This window comes from Chiloscyllium plagiosum, unplaced genomic scaffold (genome assembly GCF_037043375.1).
Source record: "Chiloscyllium plagiosum isolate Xiang-an unplaced genomic scaffold, Cpla_swu_hap1 HiC_scaffold_39, whole genome shotgun sequence".
Classification (NCBI taxonomy): Eukaryota; Metazoa; Chordata; class Chondrichthyes; order Orectolobiformes; family Hemiscylliidae; genus Chiloscyllium; species Chiloscyllium plagiosum.
The window spans coordinates 38989674-39010502 of NW_028270177.1; the positions used below are offsets into that span (position 1 = coordinate 38989674).

Genomic DNA, 20829 nt, shown 5'->3' on the forward strand with positions numbered 1-20829 from the left:
TTTGCCTGGAATACAAGTTGACATTCATATGGATATAGGTTTGCTTGCTGAGCCGCAAGGTTCATTTTCGGATGTTTCGTCACCATACTAGGTAACATCTTCAGTGAGCTTCCAGACGAAGCACTGCTAATGATTCTTGCTTTCTATTTGTGTTTGGGTTTCTTTGGGTTGGTGATGTGATTTTCTCTGGTGATGTCATAGGAAATGACTTCACCATAGAAAATCACATCACCAACCAGAAGAAACCCAAACACAGAAAGCAGGAATCAACAGCAGTGCTTTGTCTGGAGGCTCACTGAAGATGTTACTAGTATGGTGATGAAATGTCTGAAAATGAACCTTCCAGCTCAGTGAGCAAAACTACATTCAGAACCTCAATCTGAGCTACAAATCTTCTCAAAACTTACTGACATTCATATGTTTGTCCTGATGTGTGAAATAAAAAGCTTTGACAATATGTCTCTCTTTGCAGCAATATTTAAAATTCTGTACTACCAAACAACAGGCCTATATTTATTTCAAGGCACAGATTGGAATTTGCGACTGCAGATTTTCTTTTTTTGTTGTTTTGCCAAACAATCAGTAGTTTTCCTTTATAACTTTATTTAATCAAAATTAAGACAGTGAATAAACTAAAACACAGCACTATTATCAACTGGTATTTGATTTATGTTTAGGGTTAAGCCTTATTGTATTTTCTGACCAAATGTATGGTGCAGCATTGATGCATATATTCAGGGCAAAATTCATAAACCATAATAATTTATGTACATAAATATGTAATGAGATGGAGCAGCAAACAAGCTATGATGCTAACACACGGGCCCTTTTCATGACTGGAACAAATCAGTGATTAGAGTAGTTACTGATAGGCCCATTTGGGACACTGTCTTGAAAGAAGGTTATGCTACTGAGAAAGGCCACATTCACAAAAGGAGGAAAAGGCAAATTTGAAACATGCATAATATGGAAAAACCCTGCCCTTCAACACCTACTTTCTTTTAAAAATGAGCTCAATAATTAACTAAGATTAAAATGGCTGCAAATGGACTTGTTCTTAAACAGCAATTTTCCAAACACAATATTTAAAGAAAAGTGAAAAGAACATTTCACTCTGTTCTCAAATTCTATTGTTCGTGGCATGCATGATTTAAAGTTCTAAGTAAGTACAATGCTCCAAATTCCCAAAATGAACTACAAAGCTCAGCTTATCTTCTCCGCTGTTTAATTAGGTTCACGTGGTTTAAAAGAAAAAATTTAATGTAAGTAGCAGTTCAAATCTTCTGGATCTTCTCTCCAACTACAACAGGATTTTCTTTCCTTATCTTTTCAGCAGCGTCAGCTTTGTAATCATAAGGACAACTGTGTTTATCAGAATAACGATGTAATCCACAGAACAAATTTCCACATCTGCAATCAAATCCTGCAAACAAAAACAGAGTTAGAACATGTATCCACTTTAAATTTAAGAGTTGGAAAAGCAAATCCTTATGTCTGACACTGTTACTTCACGGATACTGTAAGATTATAAGGTCTATATTGCCTCTCTCCCTCACTACATTTTATTCTTCAAGTTTCTTAATTTTAAAAATGTTAATTGTATTTATGAAATGTCCTGGGTCATGCTAAGTGCTACACAAAAATTAATAGGAACAGAAGTAGGTAATTTGGGTGCCTTGGTCCTGTTCTGCTAAATCGATAACATCATCTCTGATTGATTGTGGCCTTCATTCCATTTTCTATCTGCACCTCCTTGCCCCACAAAAGCCTTTGACTCCTTTGTCGATAAAACATCTATCTAACTCATTATTGAATATGCTAAATGCTCCAGTCTCCACCGTTCTCTCAAGAGAACTGCATAAATAACTAAGAAATTCTTTCCAAGCTCCAGCTGAAATGGGAGACCTCCTATTTTAAACTGTGCCTCCTAGCTCTAAACACATCAAGGAGAGGAAACACACTCCCAGAATCTAGAGTCGAGTCCTTTCAGGATGTTGTACTTATCAATCAGATAGCACCATTTTCTCTAAGCTCTAATAAGCAAACGTTCAACCTTTTCAAATAAAGGCAAATCCTTCACATCAAGGAGTCGTCGACTGAACATGCTCCCAATGCAAATATATCCCGGCTTAAATAATGTGTACTGTGATCACTTGGCCTCAATGCCTTATATAGCTGTAACAAAACTTTCCTACTTTTATACTCTACTTCTTTGTAATTAATAGCAGCACTCAGATGCCTTCCTAAATACTGCATTTGCATTCTGGCATCTTGCGAATAATGTACAAGGATACCCAAATATACTGAGTTCTGCACTCTTTTTCTATTCATCCCACCAAATGCAAAGCCTCACATTTTCACATCTTATAATTCATTCAACCTGTCTATATATCTTTGCTAATGTTTGTCTTCAAAACAATAGTTTCCAACCTATCTTAGTATCATCAGCAAATTTAGCAACAATACATTCAGCTCCTTCATCGAAGTCATTGATATATTCCTTTACTGTCTGTCTCTTTGTATCCTCCTCACAACTTACTTCCTTAGTTATGTATCATCAGAAGATTTGGCTGCAAGATAGCCCCTTCATTCATGTCATTTTTATACAGATTCTAATTAGATGAGGTCCCTCTAATACTCCACTAGTTAGTTAAAAGTCTGCCAACTCAAAATGGCCTTTTTATCCTTACTATTTCCTATTAGCCAGGCCTCAATCCATGCTAATAGATCACCTGCAACATGTGTTTACATCCATAGGAAATTTTCACAATACCAAACAAATTTAAGAATAACAAAAAGATGGGGTACTGGGCTAATGGTCGGATACTTGGTAGTGTGGATGAGCAGAGGGATCTTGGTGTCCATGTACACAGATCTCTGAAAGTTGCCACCCAGGTAAATAGTGCGGTGAGGAAGGCATATGGCGTACTGGCTTTTATTGGTAGAGGAATTGAGTTCCGGAGTCCTGAGGTCATGATGCAGTTGTATAAGACTCTGGTACGGCCGCATCTGGAATATTGTGTGCAGTTTTGGTCGCCATACTATAGGAAGGATGTGGAGGCATTGGAACGGGTGCAGAGGAGGTTTACCAGGATGTTGCCTGGTATGAAAGGAAAATCGTATGAGGAAAGACTGAGGCACTTGGGGCTGTTTTCACTAGAGAAAAGAAGGTTTAGGGGTGACTTGATTGAGGTGTACAAGATGATTAGGGGGTTAGATAGGGTCGACAGTATGAACCTTTTCCCGCGTATTGAGTCGGGTATTACAAGGGGGCATAGCTTTAAATTAAGGGGGGGTAGATATAGGACTGATGTTAGGGGTAGGTTCTTCACTCAGCGAGTCGTTAGTTCATGGAATGCCCTGCCAGTAACAGTGGTGGACTCTCCCTCTTTATGGGCATTTAAGAGGGCATTGGATAGGTATATGGAGGATAGTGGGTTAGTGTAGTTTAGGTGGGCTTGGATCGGCGCAACATCGAGGGCCCAAGGGCCTGTACTGCGCTGTATTCTTCTATGTTCTATGTTCTATAAATATAGCATCAACCCACTCCACTTAAAAAAACCCAACTTGTTATAGTCTCAAAAAATATAACTCCAAAACTTCTGTCAAGCATAAATTCCATATTACAAAACTATGTTGATGCTGCCTGATCAAAATGCCTTATCTCAAATAAGGTATTCTAGTATCTCCTAGTGACAGATATTGTACAAACCTGCCTGCAGAGTTATACAACACAGAAATGGACTCTTCAGCCCAATTTGTCCAAGCCAACTAGGTTTCCTAAACTGAACTCATTCCATTTGCCTGCATTTGGCCCACATCCTGCTAAATCTTTCCTACCCATATAACTGTACAAACACATTTTAAAATGTCACAACTTTACTCGTCTCTACCACTTCTTCCAGCAGCTCATTTCAAACACACACCACAGAGAAAGTTGTCCCTTTGATCCCTTTTACAGCTTTCCCCTCTCAGCTTAAACATATGCCCTCTAGTTTTGGACTCCCCTGTTCCAGAGAAAAGACCTTGGCTATTCATCTTATCTCATGATTTTATAAATTTCTGAAGGTCACTCCTCAGGTTCCTATGCTTCAGGGAAAAAAAAAATCCCAGCCTATCCAGCCTCTCCTTACAACTCAAGCCTTCCAATCTCAATAATATCCTTGTAAATCTTTTCTACATCCTTTCCAGTTTAGTAACATTCTTCCCATATAAAAAGGTAACCAGAAGAATTATATGCAGTACTCCAAATGTGGCCTTACCAATATCTTGTACAGCCATATCATGTAGTCCCAACTCCTATACTTCGTGCTCTGACGTACGAAGGCCAACAGGCCAAATGCCTTTTTCTCCACCCAGTCTACCTGTGATGTTAGTTTCAAAGTTCTGTGTATTGTGATTGGTAGGTGGTCAGCTAGGTGAATCTCAGAAAATGATTGGACCAGGTTAACAGCCCCAGAGTTCTGGCTGACAGATAAACAGGAGTGTCATCGCAGTTAGGCGGTAATGTGGGGGAGAAAAGAAAAAGGAAAAAAGAAAAAAACAAGAAAAAATTAAAAATAAAATAAACAGGAGTGTCACAGGTTCTGTTCACACACTGAGCCAGATCTGGGCTAACTGGATCATGTCACGTACTACGCAAGTTTAAATTAAGGGTGACTTGGTGCTGGTGAAATAGCTCCATGAAGGTCGGCATCCCATGTGCCTGCACCCCTAGGTCTCTGTATGAAAATGACATGAATGATGGGACTATCTTGCAGCTATATCTTTTGATGATACATAACTAAGTGAGGAAGTAAGTTGTGAGGAGGATACAAAGAGACAGTAAAGGGATATATCAGTGACTTAGATGAAGGAGTTGAATGTATTGTTGCTAAATTTGCTGATGATATAAAGATAGGTTGGAACTTTCCAGGGCTCTATCATTAACTGCACAAGCGCTGCCCTGGTTTGTCTTATGAAAATGCAATACCTCATATTTATCTATTAAATTCTGTCATTCCTCAGCTCACTGGCCCAGTTGGTCAAGATCCCATCGCACTCTTAGATAACCTTCTTCACTGTCCACTACACCAATTTTCATGTCATCTGCAAATTACTAACCATGCCTCCTATATTCTCACCCAAATCATTTATTTAAATGACAAACAATAAAGGACTATGATTTCCTGTTTTCTGCCTCCCTCCTTTCTTGAGGAGGCATTTGTCAGTCTTTAGCTCTAGCTTTCCCATGACATTCCCTCCAATGATATTGATTGTGTCAAGTTTCTCTTTTGCCTCATTTTCACTTGTTCAAAGCCCCCGACAGTCTCTCATATTACACGATTTCCTCATTTCTCGCCTTCTAAGGGACAATTGCTTGCTTTAGCAAATTTTCCTTTTCTAAATAAGTATGCAGGCTTTATTGTCTGTTTTTATATTTCTTGATTTTTTTTCACTCACTAATTTCTCCCCGGTCATCTTTCTTTGGATCCTCAAACTAAGTAATTTGAAGTACAGAGAAAACCACATCATCAAATATTCCCAGGGCAGTTATAACACAAATTACATACAGAATTATACACCCTCAACATTGTTGTAAAAGCTCCCCTCAAGAATTACCAACTCTCTTGGAACATGCAAGAATAAAAATCAAGATAGGGTGGAGACAATATTGAACCAAAAGAGTTATAATACAGACAACTATGAAGCCATGGCAGGCAAGGTGCAACAATGCATAGCAGCAGTCATACAGCAGTATGCACTTTGACTAGGGTCACCTGAATTTTGTAGGTCAGAAAAGAGAAATAATCTGCCCAAAACAGACAGACATTGGGGCATCAGAAACATTGTGCTAGGAGATTGCAAGTAAGAAAAGTTGAGGGGGCAGACATAGATCTTCATAAAAAGTCTCTGGATAAAAGTGAAGATAGACAAGGAAGCAGGCAGGGATAGCTGTATGGACAACCTCAATATTACAAAGGAAATTGATGAGCCCTTCTCTTATGCTGGAGAAGAGGTTGTGGTTTTCTTTGATTTCCTTGTTAACACTGGAGTGTAAAACAGTCAAGAAATGACAATTAAATAACTTCATGTAATACAGTATTATTTCCATGCAAGTTCACAGTGCACATATCCAAACACATTGTTTATCAAGTCATTCTACAACTTCAAGGTTATAGTATGCCAAACAGAATTGGTGCATCAACAAACAGAGCCATGGATTGATAGCAAATGTATAATTTTAAGAAACTCAATTCACGCAAGGATCAGCCAGTGGGGATGACAGAACATTAGGCTATTCCATTACCTGGTCAAATGCTATCAGTAGCATTAACAAAGTAACAAATTCCTATCTTGCTCCACTGGCTGACACACAGGCCACAATTAATCACCATGACAGAAGTTTAAAAAAATTCTAAATAAAGTTATAGCCGAGGTAGTGACTTAATGCCAACTTAAAGTAGACATATAACAGTAAGTTAATAAGATGGTAAATTAGACCAATGAAAATTTCAAATCAGCAGTAAAGCAATCAGCATTCCAGCACCAAAACATGCCCAATCAGATACTCTTATCTATTCTACATGTACACATCCTACACACTGAATCCAGTCCAGCAGACAATACTGACCTGTCAGTCCTACTTTTTTCCGGCAAGTAAAACAACGATTCTTCTTCTGCTTGGGTTTTTCAGGAGACTTGTCCTGCCCATCAGAGGACGTTTGTGCAATTTCTTCAGATAAGGAAGCTTTAACATAATTAATTATGAACTTAGTTATCAAACATCCAATTTCTGATTGTTACTTAAGCCACAAACAAATTGTCAAAGAAAGACAAGACTGAAGGCTCAAAAAAGGAGAGCTGTACTATTGCTGGGGTAGTGTTTTGTCAAGCTTATACAATCAGCGTGGCAGGGAGGTCATTAAAACCAAAAAGGTGTGGGGGCATGGGAGATCACAGGAGATAGGATATAGTAAAGGGGAAAAAGAAATAATACAAAGGGCAATAATTTAAATGACGATTACCAGAGTGTGACAGTGAGTGAGAAAACTGACAGTCCTTTGGAGTGCATCAGCAGAAAGGACTAGAAATTGCAAAAATTTTTCTTCAAACCATTTAAGGCCCTGGATCTGAATGCATACAAGTATTTTTAATAAAAAAAAAGGGATGCATTCCTGTTGCACACACAGATATTATGGAGACATGGTTGAATGGTGACCAAGAATGGGATCTTAATATTGAAGGACATTTAACCTATTGGAAAGGCAGAAAGCTAGAAAAAAGGTGCCAGAGTAGCTCTGTTAATTAAGAACGGTGTTACTTTAATACCGAGGATGACCTTAGTCTGGTTACAGATAGAAAATAATAAGAGGTAAGAAACCACCTTTGGGTATAATTTATAGATCCCTAACACTTACACATAGGAAGGGGCATACAGGAAGTAAATCAGGCACATAAAAAAGGGTCATGCAGACAAAGTCACCTTGCCTTTAGATTGGTAGAAGTGAAAAGAGTTGCAAAATGTTTCTTAGGACAGCATGTTACATTGCCTGCTTCCTGGTTTTGGCTATTTTAGACTTGGTAATATGCAAGGAGACAAGATCAATCAATAACTTCACATGAAAGGAGCTTCTTGGTGACAATCACAAACACAATAGAATTGAATGTTTAGTTTGAATAGAAAAGTGGAGGGCCAAAACTGGTGTTTTAGAACTAAATGAAGATGACCATTAAGGTATGAAAGCAGAGCTGGCTAAGATGAACTGAGAAACTAGATTATAAAGGTAGGATAGTACAGTGGCAGACTTTCAAAGAGTTGTTTGAGAACATGCATTATCCATGGCTAAACAAGGAACTTAAAGTCTGTAGATTAAATTTTCAATGTAATACTGAAAGCATTAGAAGATCAGAGGACTGGATTAACTTCAAGAATCACAAAAAGTGGGCAGCACGGTGGCACAGTGGTTAGCACTGCTGCCTCACAGCGCCAGAGACCTGGGTTCAATTCCCACCTCAGGCGACTGACTGTGTGGAGTTTGCACATTCTCCCCGTGTCTGCGTGGGTTTCCTCCGGGTGCTCTGGTTTCCTCCCACAGTCCAAATATGTGCAGGTTAGGTGAGTTGGCCATGCTAAATTGCCTGTAGTATTATGTGAAGGAGTAAATGTAGGGGAATGGGTCTGGTGGGTTGCGCTTCGGGTCGGTGTGGACTTGTTGGGCCGAAGGGCCTGTTTCCACACTAAGTAATCTAATCTAAAAAAGAGAATAGAGGCAGATATTAGAAAAAGCTTGTCAGCAATATAAAATGGATACTCTTTTTATAGGTATTTAGATAGGAAAAAAATAATTTGATAATGGAAATAGAGGTTTTTAAATAGGAATTTTCCGTCTTCATGATGATGACTTTGTAAACTTCCTAAAGATAACTGAAAATCAAGACAACATAAGGAAGAATGAACATAAAACAAAACATGGACCCAAAGGCTGACAAGACGGCCAGCATCTCAGGATCTTAAAAAGACAGAACAATTAACACTAGAAACATCGGTTATAATCATCCAAAATTTATCCAAATTTTGGAAAGATCCTAGTATTTGGAAAATAGCAAATGCAACACCTTTATTCAAGATGGAGGCAAAAATGCAGAAAACTATAGGCCATTTGGTCTATCATACAGTAAGTGCTAGAATCCATTATTGAGTATGTGCAGGTTACTCAGAAATCCACGATGTCATCAAGCAAAGCTAACAAGCAGTTATGAAAGGGAAGAAGTGTGTTAACTAATGCAATAGATTTTTTCTAAGAAACCCTACGCTGTGGAGGCAGGCCATTCAGCCCATCGAATCCACACTGACCCTCTGAAGAACGCTCACCCAGACCGAGCCCCTACATTCCATCTGGCTAACCCCACCTAGCCTACACACTATAGTCAATTTAGTTTGGCCAATTGACCTAACCTGCACATCTTTGGACTGTGGGAGGAAATCAAAGCACTCAGCAGATACCCATGCAGACATGGGAATATGTGCAAACTCCACACTGAGTGGCCAGCAGTTGGTATCGAACCAGGGTCTCTGGAGCTGTGAGGCAGCAGTGGTAACCATTGAGCCACCGCACCACCCTTTTGACAAGTTATATTCACAACTGACAAAGGAGAACTAGTGGGAGTACTTCGATTTCCAGAATGAACCTGGTAAAGGTGCCACAAAGATTAGTACACCCATTGAAACCAAACGGCTAAGGGTGGGGGAGAGGGAGCTTGGTTTGGATTAACTGGCTAACAGAAAGCAGAGAAGGAATACATGGGTATTTTCAGGATAGGCAAGCTGTAACCTCAAGACTGCCACAGAAATCAATGCTGAATCCTCAACTATTACAATACATATCAATGACTTGGATGAATGCAAGTAAGGTGACTAAATTTGCCAATGACACTAAGATAGGTAAAAAGTCTTAAACTGCCAAGAGGTAAAGGGGTTATAGACAGGTTAAATGAGTGGGCAAAAACATGACAGATGGAGCACAACATGGACAAAGATGAACTCATTGTCAGGAAGAGGAGAAAAACAGTACATTATTCAAATACAAAGAGATTGCAGAATCGAGATAGAGGGATCAGAGTGTCCAAAAGGTTAGTAAAAGGTACAGTATGTGATCAGGAATGCAAGTTGAAAATGGACTTTTATTACAAGGGATTTGGAATTTAAAAAAGTGGAAAATTTTTGCAATGCTTTGGTGAGACCACATTCATATAACTGTCGTGCTTATTTTCCTTATTTGAAAAAGATATAATTGCTTCAGATGCTAATTAGAGAAGGCTAACATAACCCATTTCGGGAATGCAAAGCCTGCAAAGAGGGGCCAAACAGTTTGAGGCTATATCTAATGGAGTTTAAAATGAGAGATGATCTTATCAAAACAGAAGATGATCTAAGGGGGTTGTACAGGGTAGTTACCAGGAGGAAATGTGTGGGGAGACTAAACCTAGGGAAAAAGAGCAAGCGCGCGTAAGACAGTCATCTGAACGTCAAATTCTCTTCTCCAGAAGGTAGCAGGCTGATCATTCAATTTATTCAAGGCCGTGTTAGGTTGATTTTTGGCAAAAAGTTGAGGGTTATGGGTACTGACAGATGAAAGGAGCTTAGATCATAACCAAATCAGCCACGATCTTATTCAATGGCAGACTACACTAGAACGACCAAAAAGCCTACTCCTACTTCCAAAAGTACTATGCTCCAAAAAGTTGCACATGGATCACGTGCAACATTTCTACAGGAAATGGTGGGAGAAAGAGGGGAAGGGAGAACTGCCACAGTATTATTAGTGCATAGTATAACCTCAAAAAGAAAGTTTTACCTAGGTCTGTATATGCCTCCTCTATTTTTCTCTTAGTCCTCCGTGAAACCTCCTCCAGCGGTATGTAGTCATCTGCCTCACTCTCTGTGCTAGCATCATAGCTGTACCCTGTGTCTGTGTTCTTGGATGAGCTGGAGTAATCTGAACAGTCTTCGCCATTATTTCCCACTAATGATCTGTCACAACTGTCCAGCGTTGCTCTCTCTAACTGCTGATTCCCACCCAAATCTGCCACAAGAATCAGATCAGTTGAAATTTCAAGCTTTTGTCTCCAACTCCACTCTACTATTTTAATCTGGAGTTTTTTTAAAAAAAAATGGTACTTTGCTATTATTTCTTAACAAGCTTGTAATCTCTTAATACTATTTGATCAAATTTCAGAGTTCACCTAAAACTTACCAAAAATACTTTTTGTTCCATTTTATTCCCCTCCTGAAGATGTCAGCTCTTCAACTTACCAAACCATTATTCTACACGAGGCTGGTTTTAGCAGGCACTGGAACCATAAAGGGTATCGCAGCCATACAGGATTCACCCAGCCTTCTCATTACATGCCCATAGGGGACACATTTCCTGAAGAAGGGCTTATGCCCGAAACGTCGATTCTCCTGCTCCTTGGATGCTGCCTGACCTGCTGCGCTTTTCCAGCAACACATTTTTCAGCACATTTCCATAGGTGTAAAACATCATTATACCAGAATAGAACTCAATGAATTTCCTCTCTGCTATTCAGGGATGGCAAGGCCAACTATGATTGTTAGCTTGTTACAACCACTGCACTAAAAGAGCAGGTACTTGATACTTACACTATATACATGGACATCAGGAAAGGTGTAGGGAGATTGATTGAGAGCGCTAATGGGAGAGAAGAGAAAGGCAAGTGGAGAAAGAAAAAGGAGGGTAAGAAACAGAGTTAATAGATCTTTTAATGAGTTAGAGGTGCTCTGAATTAATTTCAAATTGGAGGTGAAGATCGAGATTTTGCTCAATTTAATACACAAACACATTGCAAGTGCTCCACACGCAATGTGAGTAAGAAACAATTCAGACAACATTAACCACCCTACATTACTTACTCTCCCTATCTAAAAGTATTTAGAATGAATACTGATCATACATGTTTTCTACTAAAAATACCTAATTTGCATGTTATGTTTTGTGTTCAAGTAGATTTAAAGTTGAATTTTTAATCATATGGCACGGAAATTATATCTGAAAGCAAAATTACCCTGCAACTCTTTTTTAGTCATTGCTTGGTTATCTTCTGTGTGGTCCCCATCAGTTTGAGGATTTGTTACCGATTCACGGGATAGTAGCAGCAGCTGGTTGGACACTGATCTGTAAAAGAAAGCAGAAAAAATACATAAAGGTAAAATTGAAAGTATTAGAAAGCAGGTCTAGCCTAACGTTTACAAGTGCTAAGAATATTCTATACATCACTCAATAACCAAGAGGATTTTTTGTATAGCCCTTTTTTTTGCTTTGTCATTCACACTATTTTCCCCCACTCATTCATCCATACCTCCACAAATGCCGTTATGGGCTCAGCACCCGCAACACTGCCTGAAAAGAAGGCTGAATTCCTCTATTATTCTGTTTTGGCACAACTTAAAGGCAAAGCGAGCAGTTGGATTAGATGCCTTTTCCCATTTTACAACAAGAACAACTGTGGTAACTGCAGAACCAATGTTGAGTATAACATGACAAAAGGAAAATAGCAATGAGGATTAGGAGTGCTTTAAAATCAAAGGTCACTAAAATGCTAAAAAAGGGAGAAAATAGAATAAGTAAACTAACCATAAAAGTAAATTTTCTTAAAAAAGGAAATACAAAGGAAACATTTGAAACAGGGACAGGAGAAATCATTATGGGGTGTGATGGTATAGCAGAGATGGTGAAGAAATGTTGTCTTTACATTTTTTTTGTACGTTAACCAGACAATTCATACCTTACACAAGTACATTAGAATAATGGAAAAGAATGCAGATTACAATGTTACAGGAACAGAGAAGGTGATTAATTAGAAGCTCCAAAGTATTGGACAAACAAAAGGAGCTAGAAAAAGGAAATCTCTGGGCCTGATGGAATCTGAAAACCAAATAATGGAGACATCAACTACGATTCTCCAAAAAGATTCAGGAATGGTTTGATCAGGTTGGCAACTGGCAAATGTAACTCTGCTTTTCAACAAAGGAAGAGGAGAGGGGAAAAAAAACCACATGCAACTGCCAGCCAGTTTTAGCCTGACATCAGTTGTCACAGAAAAACTTGGACTCTAATAAGAAAACTATAACAACAAACTTGTTTAAAAACAGTAGAAACCGGGTCAATAAAATGTAAAAAGGCTGGAGGTTGTGCAATTAAAAGATTACAGCATAGCTACGAAACATCAGGTAGAGAATATCGATACATGACCTAACTGAAAACAGAAACTGAAAATGAAAACTAGAAAGAGAAAAACTGCAATGAAATTGACCCACCCTGCTTCTCAGGAAACAAAGTGAACCAGAGATTTGGATATCAAACCTGGTGGGCAGATAGAAACAGACTGAGGCTACATGAAAGGACACCAAGCCAGCCATGAAGCAGGTGAAGTTTCGAACCAATGAGTGCAGTTTGATTGAAGGTTTGTTCTTATTTGGAAACTTAGGTTTGAATGTGGATGGGACCACATGTGGCTTTAAGGTTGTTTTGTGCTTCTATATCGATTGGAGAGTTCTGAAAGTAAGAGAGAAAGTGAGGGCCGCAGATGCTGGAGACATGCCTGAAACGTCGACTTTTCTGCTGCTCGGATTCTGCCTGATCTGCTGTGCTTTACCAGCACCACATTTTTCAATTCGAGTTCAGAAAGTAGTCTGTGCTGTCTTGAAAGGTATTCAAATGCATTTAAATAAGGCTTTTAACAGAATCTTTTAGGCAAATTGTTCAGTACTTTAGAAAAAAAAGAGACAAACAGAAGGTTGTGGAAGAGGAGATTAAGTTTCAGGGATCCATGTTCAGAAGTGAGTGAGTTGCTTTAGCAGTTCAAGGGTCTCAAAAAGAAACATTAACTAGTGAATGAGTGAATTCAGAGGTGTTCCTGAAATAAACAAAGTACACTGCGCAAGTGAACAAGGTAGTTTAAAGTGGAAACAGGGTAGCCCTTCATTAAGGTTTGCACATCTCCAAGGCTGTTGAGTCTAAAAGGGTTGAATTTTTCTCGTGTCGCATAAAGTAGATTTTTTTCCTTTTCGAAAAGTCTCTTGTGAATATGTTCAGTGCATAACAACAACAGTAACCAAGTTGCAAAATAAAATTTATGGTCTGTCAGGCTTACACTCTGGACTCCAACTTGTCTGGCACAATTATCAGCTGGGTTCATAAGTTTGCAGTTAATTAGACATGCACCAAATTCTAATAGTGATTAAAATAATTCAAAATGGTTTTACAAAAAAGGGAAATCTAGTTTTGACAAATGGAGAATGGTTTGATGCAATTATCAAGGTTGATGCAGGAACTAGATGTTGTTGTGTGCCTGGATTTCCAAAAAAAGCCATTAAAAGGTACAGAACCTTAATAGGCAAGGTAATGGAGTTCAGTGTAATAATATTAGGCTGAACAGAGGATTGGTGGAGTAGGCATAAACAGAACATTGAGGAGAAAGTGAGGTCTGCAGATGCTGGAGATCAGAGCTGAAAACGTGTTGCTGGAAAAGCACAGCAGGTCAGGCAGCATCCAGGGAACAGGAGAATCGACGTTTCGGGCATATGCCCTTCTTCCTGAAGAAGGGCTTATGCCCGAAACGTCGATTCTCCTGTTCCCTGGATGCTGCCTGACCTGCTACACTTTTCCAGCAACACATAAACAGAACATTTTCAAGCTGGCAGGCTATGACTTCTAGAGTGCTTCAAGAATCAGTGTTTAGACCTCAGTTATTTAAGACTTCTATTAATGACGGTGGAAAAAAGTCATGTAATTAATTTCCTTATATTTAAACTAGCTAGAAGCTGCAAGGATAATTCAGAGGGGTTGCAAAGATATGTAGACAAGTTAGAGAGGTGGGCATTTTGAGTAATCATGTGGCAAAGTGTGAAGTATTCACTTTGATCGGTGAATAGAAATGCATATATGTCAGATTAGATTAGGTTAGACTAGATTCCCTACAGTATGGAAACAGGCCCGTCAGCCCAACAAGCCCACAGCGACCCTCCGAACAGTAACCCACCCAGCCCAATTCCCCTACCCTGAATTTACCCCTGGTTAATGCACCTAACACTATAGGCAATTTAACATGGCCAATTCACCTAACCTGCACGTCTTTGGACTGTGGGAGGAAACCAGAGCACCTGGAGGAAACCCACGCAGACATGGGGGGGGAACATGCAAACTCTATCCAAAGATATGCAGACATAGCAAGCAATTGGGGAAAACAAATAGTTTGTTGACCTTTATTGTATGGAGACTAGAAGTTTTGGTATAACTGTGCAGAGTTTCGGTGAGACCACACTGGAATGCATAAATAAGGCAGGCAATATTGGCACTGGAGGCAGTACAGCAAACATTCACCAGGTATCCCAGTCTCAAAGGTTGTGTGAACAGGTATTGTCTTTGTAAATCAATTTAAAGCTTTATTCTCTCATTCTTATCCTTTTGCATGTGGCGTCAGCTTCTCCTCATTTATTTTATCCAGACCCTCAGAATTTTGAGCATTTCTATCAAATCTCCACTTTTACTCTCTCCAAGAAGAACTTTCCAAACACCTTCAATCTGTTCTCATAGCTGAAATTTCTCATCCCTGGAATCATTGTTATAAATGATTTCTGAACTGTCTCCAATGCATTCACATCCTTTCCATACTGTGGCACCCAGAATTGCACACAATGATCAAGCTGAGGTCTAACAAGTGTCTTACACAAGTTCAACATGACCTCCTTGCTCTTGTGTTCTATGTCCCTATTAATAAACGTGAATACGGTTTGATTTTATCATCAACTGTCCATATCCCTCTGCACCTGCACACCTTTAAAACTGCATCCCATATTTTATATTGTCAATTTATTTCTTCCTACCAAAATGCATCACCTCACACAATCAAAAAAGTCTACAGCTTAGAAAAATGTCCTTTGGCCCATTGAGACTGTGTCAGTCAAAAGCAACAACCCAACTATTCTAATCCCATCTTGGACCATTTGTCCGATAGCCTTGTATGCCCTAGTGTCACAAGTGCTCATCTAAATATTATTTAAATGGTATAAGATTTCTGACTCTACTACATTTACAGGCAATCAGTTCCAGGTCCCCTACGGCCTCATGGTAAATAAAAAAATCCTCACATCCCTTCTAAATCTCCTGTTCCTTACCTTAAAGGTATGCTAATTGGTCATTGATCTCTCCACAAAAGGAAAAAGCTCCTTCTCATCTATGCTGTGCCCCTCAAGTTTTATATATCTCATCATTAAATGGTCAGTCAGACATCTCTGCATTGAACTTTATCTGCCCACTCCTCCAACCTGAAGTTGTATACTTCTCTCAGTTCACAATGCTTCTACATTTTGTATCATCTAGATGAAATGGAAATGGTCCACCTCACAAGAAGATATAGCAAAGTTCCTAATATGGACCTACGGAATTCCGCTACAAACCTTCCACCAGCAGGAAAATTATTCATTGTCCATTATGGTTTGCTAATACTCTGCCAAGTTTGTATCCGCAAGAGAAAACACCAATATTTACATTGATCAACTCTCAAGACATTCCCCTAAATTATCATATGAATCTACTCTGTACTGCCTAGGACAGCTATGATTCGTCTTTGAATTGAGGAGATTTGAGCTCCAAAGCTTTCAAAAAATGGTCTAACTGTAATTTTGTAATCATAAACTGGCCCATATTCTCAATTCAAACTCAAAAATATCTTCACAGAAATTCATCACAATTTAAGAATTTATGTGCTTGCAGAAAATGAATAATTTCTACTGGCTCTAGACTCATTTTGCACCTCACCCAACACAATCAACACCAGCCGCTGATGATTTTTAAAGCTTTAAGACATTGAGTACCATATTGACTGCCCTCCTCAGCTTCTGGCCAACGCAGGTTTTGCTTTACTGTTGCTCAAGTCTGGCACACTCTCAGGTTGGTATAGAAAAACAGTATATTCCTTAAACCACTTTTCCATTTCCTTAACTATGATAATTACTTAGATTTAGAAAACATTGTGTCGACAGACATATCAGGGAGACAAATCAGATGCTTCCAGCAACTTTCTGTAGCAACCTTCCTTAGGACAGGTCACTAGCCTGAAGCCAGAGGCTATAGCTTGACATGTGTCACTCTATCAAAAACATCTTTCCTGCTCTGCCTACTCAAGTCCCAATCTCAGGTTCAGACTAGAACTGTGAGTTTCTCTCTCAACGGTGAGAACATTGGTGACTACCCTACAGAGGCCTATTATCAATAAATCACACCACAAACACATTCTGCTTTCATCTCTCCAGATGACATGTACATCGATACCTCTGGCTAGAAATTCCAGAATCTTTGACCTAGGTAAATGCTGCTGAGAGGAGTCTGTCAACCAGATCATCTTCCAGTTGTGCAATGGAGTTCTCAGTCAGGGACAGGTATCTGTGTCTTTAACACCATTACTGGGCCACCAGTCTGCAGAGCCAACAGAAGTCTGGAGTTTCAAACTTTCACCAAAGTTTCTCCCCTTGTATGCCGATAAGACACAATAGCAGATCAGTTGCTATTTGAATGTAGCTTCCTGGGGCTAACTCTTGATCTTTACATAATGAAAACCAACAGGTGAATACTGTAAAGGCTGCATTTTTAAAAATTCTTCTGTATTTTTCATCGACTGAAATAGGAAACAACTTTTAATATCCAGGAGCTGCGAAAGGAACTGTTGCACATCTTTAAAAAAAGCTACAGGAACTCATTATGAGCCATATCAGGAGACTTGTTTAAGCAGTGGAAGAGGACAGACAGCAAAACTTTGGGGTTCGTGAGCAATGATTGCCAGCTGGCAATAGATTACTCAGCAGGTCGTGACCCCCTTTAGAGCTGGACCCAAAACGTTAACTGTTTTCTCTCCACTGATGATACCAAACCTGCTGAGTTTTTCCAGCAATTTTTGTTTGATTTTGATTTCCAGCATCCACAGTTCTTTGTTTAGAGTGCGACCAGTTGTGGATGCCATCAACCTGACAACAGCTCTTTCACCAGTTCCTGGATAGTGAAGTGCTTGGGTGTTTAAGAGTTACAGAGGCATAGAGTCATACAGCATGGAAACAGACCCTTCAGTTCAACTCATCCATGCCGACCAGATATCTTAAACAAATCTAGTCTCAGTTGCCAACATTTAGCCCATATCCCTCTCAACCCTTCCTATTCATATACCCATCCAGGTGCCTTTTAAATGTTGTAACTGTACCAACCTCCACCAGTTCCTCTGGTAGCTCACTCCATACATGCACTACTCTCGGTGTGAAAAGGTTGCCCTTATATCCTTCCCCTCAGCCTATTCTGTCTCTCCCTAAAGCTCAAACCCTCTAACCTTGGCAAAATCCTTATAAATCTTTTCTGAATCCTTTCAAGTTTCACAATCTCCTTCCTTTGGAGGGAGACCAGAATTTCACACATTATTCCAAAAGTGGCCTAACCAATGTCTTGTACAGCCACAACTCCCAACTCCTGTACTCAATACTCTAAAAGGAAAGCATACCAAAATCCTTCTTCACTATCCTTTCTACCTGCGATTCTACTTGGAAGGAATTATGAACCTGTACTCCAAAGTCTCTTGGTTCATTAACACTCGCCAGGACCTTCCCATTAAGTGTATACACTCTACCCTGATTTGCCTTTCCAAAATGCAGCACCTCACATTTATTAAACTCCATCTGCCACTCCTAGGCCCATTAACTGATTTGATCTAGATCCCTTGCACTTTGAGGCAACCTTCTTTGCTGTCCACTACACCTCCAATTTTGGTGGCATCTGCAAACTTACTAATCATACCTCTTACGGTCACATTCAAATCATTTGTACAAATGATGAAAAGCTGTGAACCCGGCACCAATCCTTGCACCACACTGTTGTTCATACGACTAGTCTGAAAAACAACCCTCCACTACCATCCTGTTTTCTACCTTTGAGCCAGTTCTGTATTCAAATGATTATTCACCTTGTATTCCATATGATCTAACGTTGCGAACCAGATCATAAGTAATCTTGTTGAACTCCTTATGAAGTCCATACAGATCACTTCCACCTCTCTGCCCTCAATCTTCTTTGTTACTTTTTCAAAAACCTCAATCAAGTTCATGAAACACGACTTCCCACACACAAATCCATGTTAACTATCCCTCATCAGTCCTTGCTTTTCCAAAGTTACAGACCAGGCCAAACCCCCTCAAAACATTTCAAAGTAGCCCAGACCCTAACTTTGCCCGTTGTTTTAGGCAGGTGTAACGCGGATATTCCAAGAGGGATACAGTTGATCAAACCACTTTCTTTTAAACAAAACAATTTATTTACAGATTACCGAATGAAATATAAATGAGAACAGAATACAGAATAACTTAATCTCTGCAAAAACCCAACAGATCATCCCAATTTAATGATGCTGTTCCAAATACCTGCAACAATCCCCATACACACCCTTTGGCACAAAAAGGTCAAATCAACAGGGTCTTGCAAAAGAGTGCATGAGAGACACAGAGTTCCAGCCTGGACCTGCTTCTTTGGGTCCACCAGCTTTGAAAGACTACTGTACCAAAACTCAACCAAGCTAAAGTAAAGCTGAACCGGGAGAACTGGCCACTCCTCTTTCATTGTACAACTGTTTTTTTAAAAACTTAAACGAAATACATGTTAATCCTACCTCTCAGGATTCAACAAATTGCCCACTACTGATGTCAAGCTCATTAATCTATAGTTCCCCGATTTTTCCTTACCACCTTTCTTAAATAATGGCATCATGTTAGCCAACCTTCATCTTCCGGCACCTCAACTGTGAATATCAATGATACAAAGGAGTCCAGCAATCACTTCCCTAGCTTCCCACAGAGTTCTATGGTACACCTGATCAGGTCCTGGGGATTTAGAGTCAGAGATGTACAGCACGGAAACAGACCCTTCAGTCCAACCCATCCATGCCGACCAGATATCCCAACCCAATCTAGTCCCACGTGCCACACCCGGCCCATATCCCTCCAAACCCTTCCTATTCATAGACCCATCCAAATGCCTTCTAAATGTTGCAATTGTATCAGCCTCCACCACTTCCTCTGTCAGCTCATTCCATATACGTACCACCCTCTGCATGAAAAAGTTGCCCCTTAGGTATCTTTCCCCTCTCACCCTAAACCTATGCCATCTAGTTCTGGACTCACCGACTCCAGGGAAAAGACTTTGTCTATTTACCCTATCCATGCCCTTCATAATTTTGTAAACCTCTATAAGGTCACCCCTCAGCCTCTGATGCTCCAGGGAAAACAGTCCCAGCCTGTTCAGCCTTTCCTTATAGCTCAAATCCTACAACGCTGGCAACTTCCTTGTAAATCTTTTCTGAACCCTCTCAAGTTTCACAACATCTTTATGATAGGAAGGAGGAGACCAGAATTGCACGCAATATTCCAACAGTGGCCTAACCAATGTCCTGTACAGCCGCAACATGACCTCCCAACTCCTGTACTCAATACTTTGACCAATAAAGGAAAGCATACCAAATGCCTTCTTCACTATCCTATCTGCCTGCGACTCCACTTTCAAGGAGCTATGAACCTGCACTCCAAGGTCTCTTTGTTCAGCAACACTCCCTAGGACCTTACCATTAAGGTGTATAAGTCCTGCTAAGACTCGCTTTCCCAAAATGCAGCACATCGCATTTATCTGAATTAAACTCTATCTGCCACTTCTCTGCCCATTGGCCCATCTGGTCAAGATCCTGTTGAAATCTTAGGTAACCTTCTTCACTGTCCACTACACCTCCAATTTTGGCGTCATCTGCAAACTTACTAAATGTACCTCTGATGCTCGCATCCAAATCATTTATGTAAATGACAAAAAGTAGAGGACCCAGCACCAATCCTTGTGGCACTCCATTGGTCATAGGCCTCCAGTCTGAAAAACAACCCTCCACCACCACCCTCTGTCTTCTGTATCCAAATGGCTAGTTCTTCCTGTATTCCATGAGACCTAATCTTGCTAATCAGTCTACCATGGGGAACCTTGTCGAACGCCTTACTGAAGTCCACATAGATCACATCTACCGCTCTGCCCTCTTTGTTACTTCTTCAAAAATTCAATCAAATATGAGAGACATGATTTCCCATGCACAAAACCATGTTGACTATCCCTAATCAGTCCTTGTCTTTCCAAATAGATGTACATCCAGTCCCTCAGGATTCCCTCCAACAACTTGCCAACCACTGATGTCAGGCTCACTGTTCTATAGTTCCCTGGCTTGTCCCTACCACCCTTCTTAAAAAGTGGCACCACGTTAGGCAAC

General features: G+C 39.9%; 1 protein-coding gene across 7 annotated transcripts in view; it reads right to left on the bottom strand.

Annotated features, from left to right (window-relative positions):
* Positions 1-495: 495 nt before the first annotated feature.
* The window catches only part of zfand6 (zinc finger, AN1-type domain 6), a 47627-nt gene continuing 27293 nt past the window's right edge, over positions 496-20829 (bottom strand). For all 7 annotated transcript variants that reach the window (XM_043677632.2, XM_043677631.2, XM_043677627.2 and 4 more), the window contains 3 exons: positions 11566-11675; positions 6614-6730; positions 496-1423 (listed from right to left, as the gene is read on the bottom strand). In XM_043677632.2, coding sequence (XP_043533567.1) covers positions 1275-1423; positions 6614-6730; positions 11566-11675 — 376 coding nt within the window. In that variant the 3' untranslated portion in view covers positions 496-1274. The remainder of the gene's footprint in view (positions 1424-6613; positions 6731-11565; positions 11676-20829) is intronic.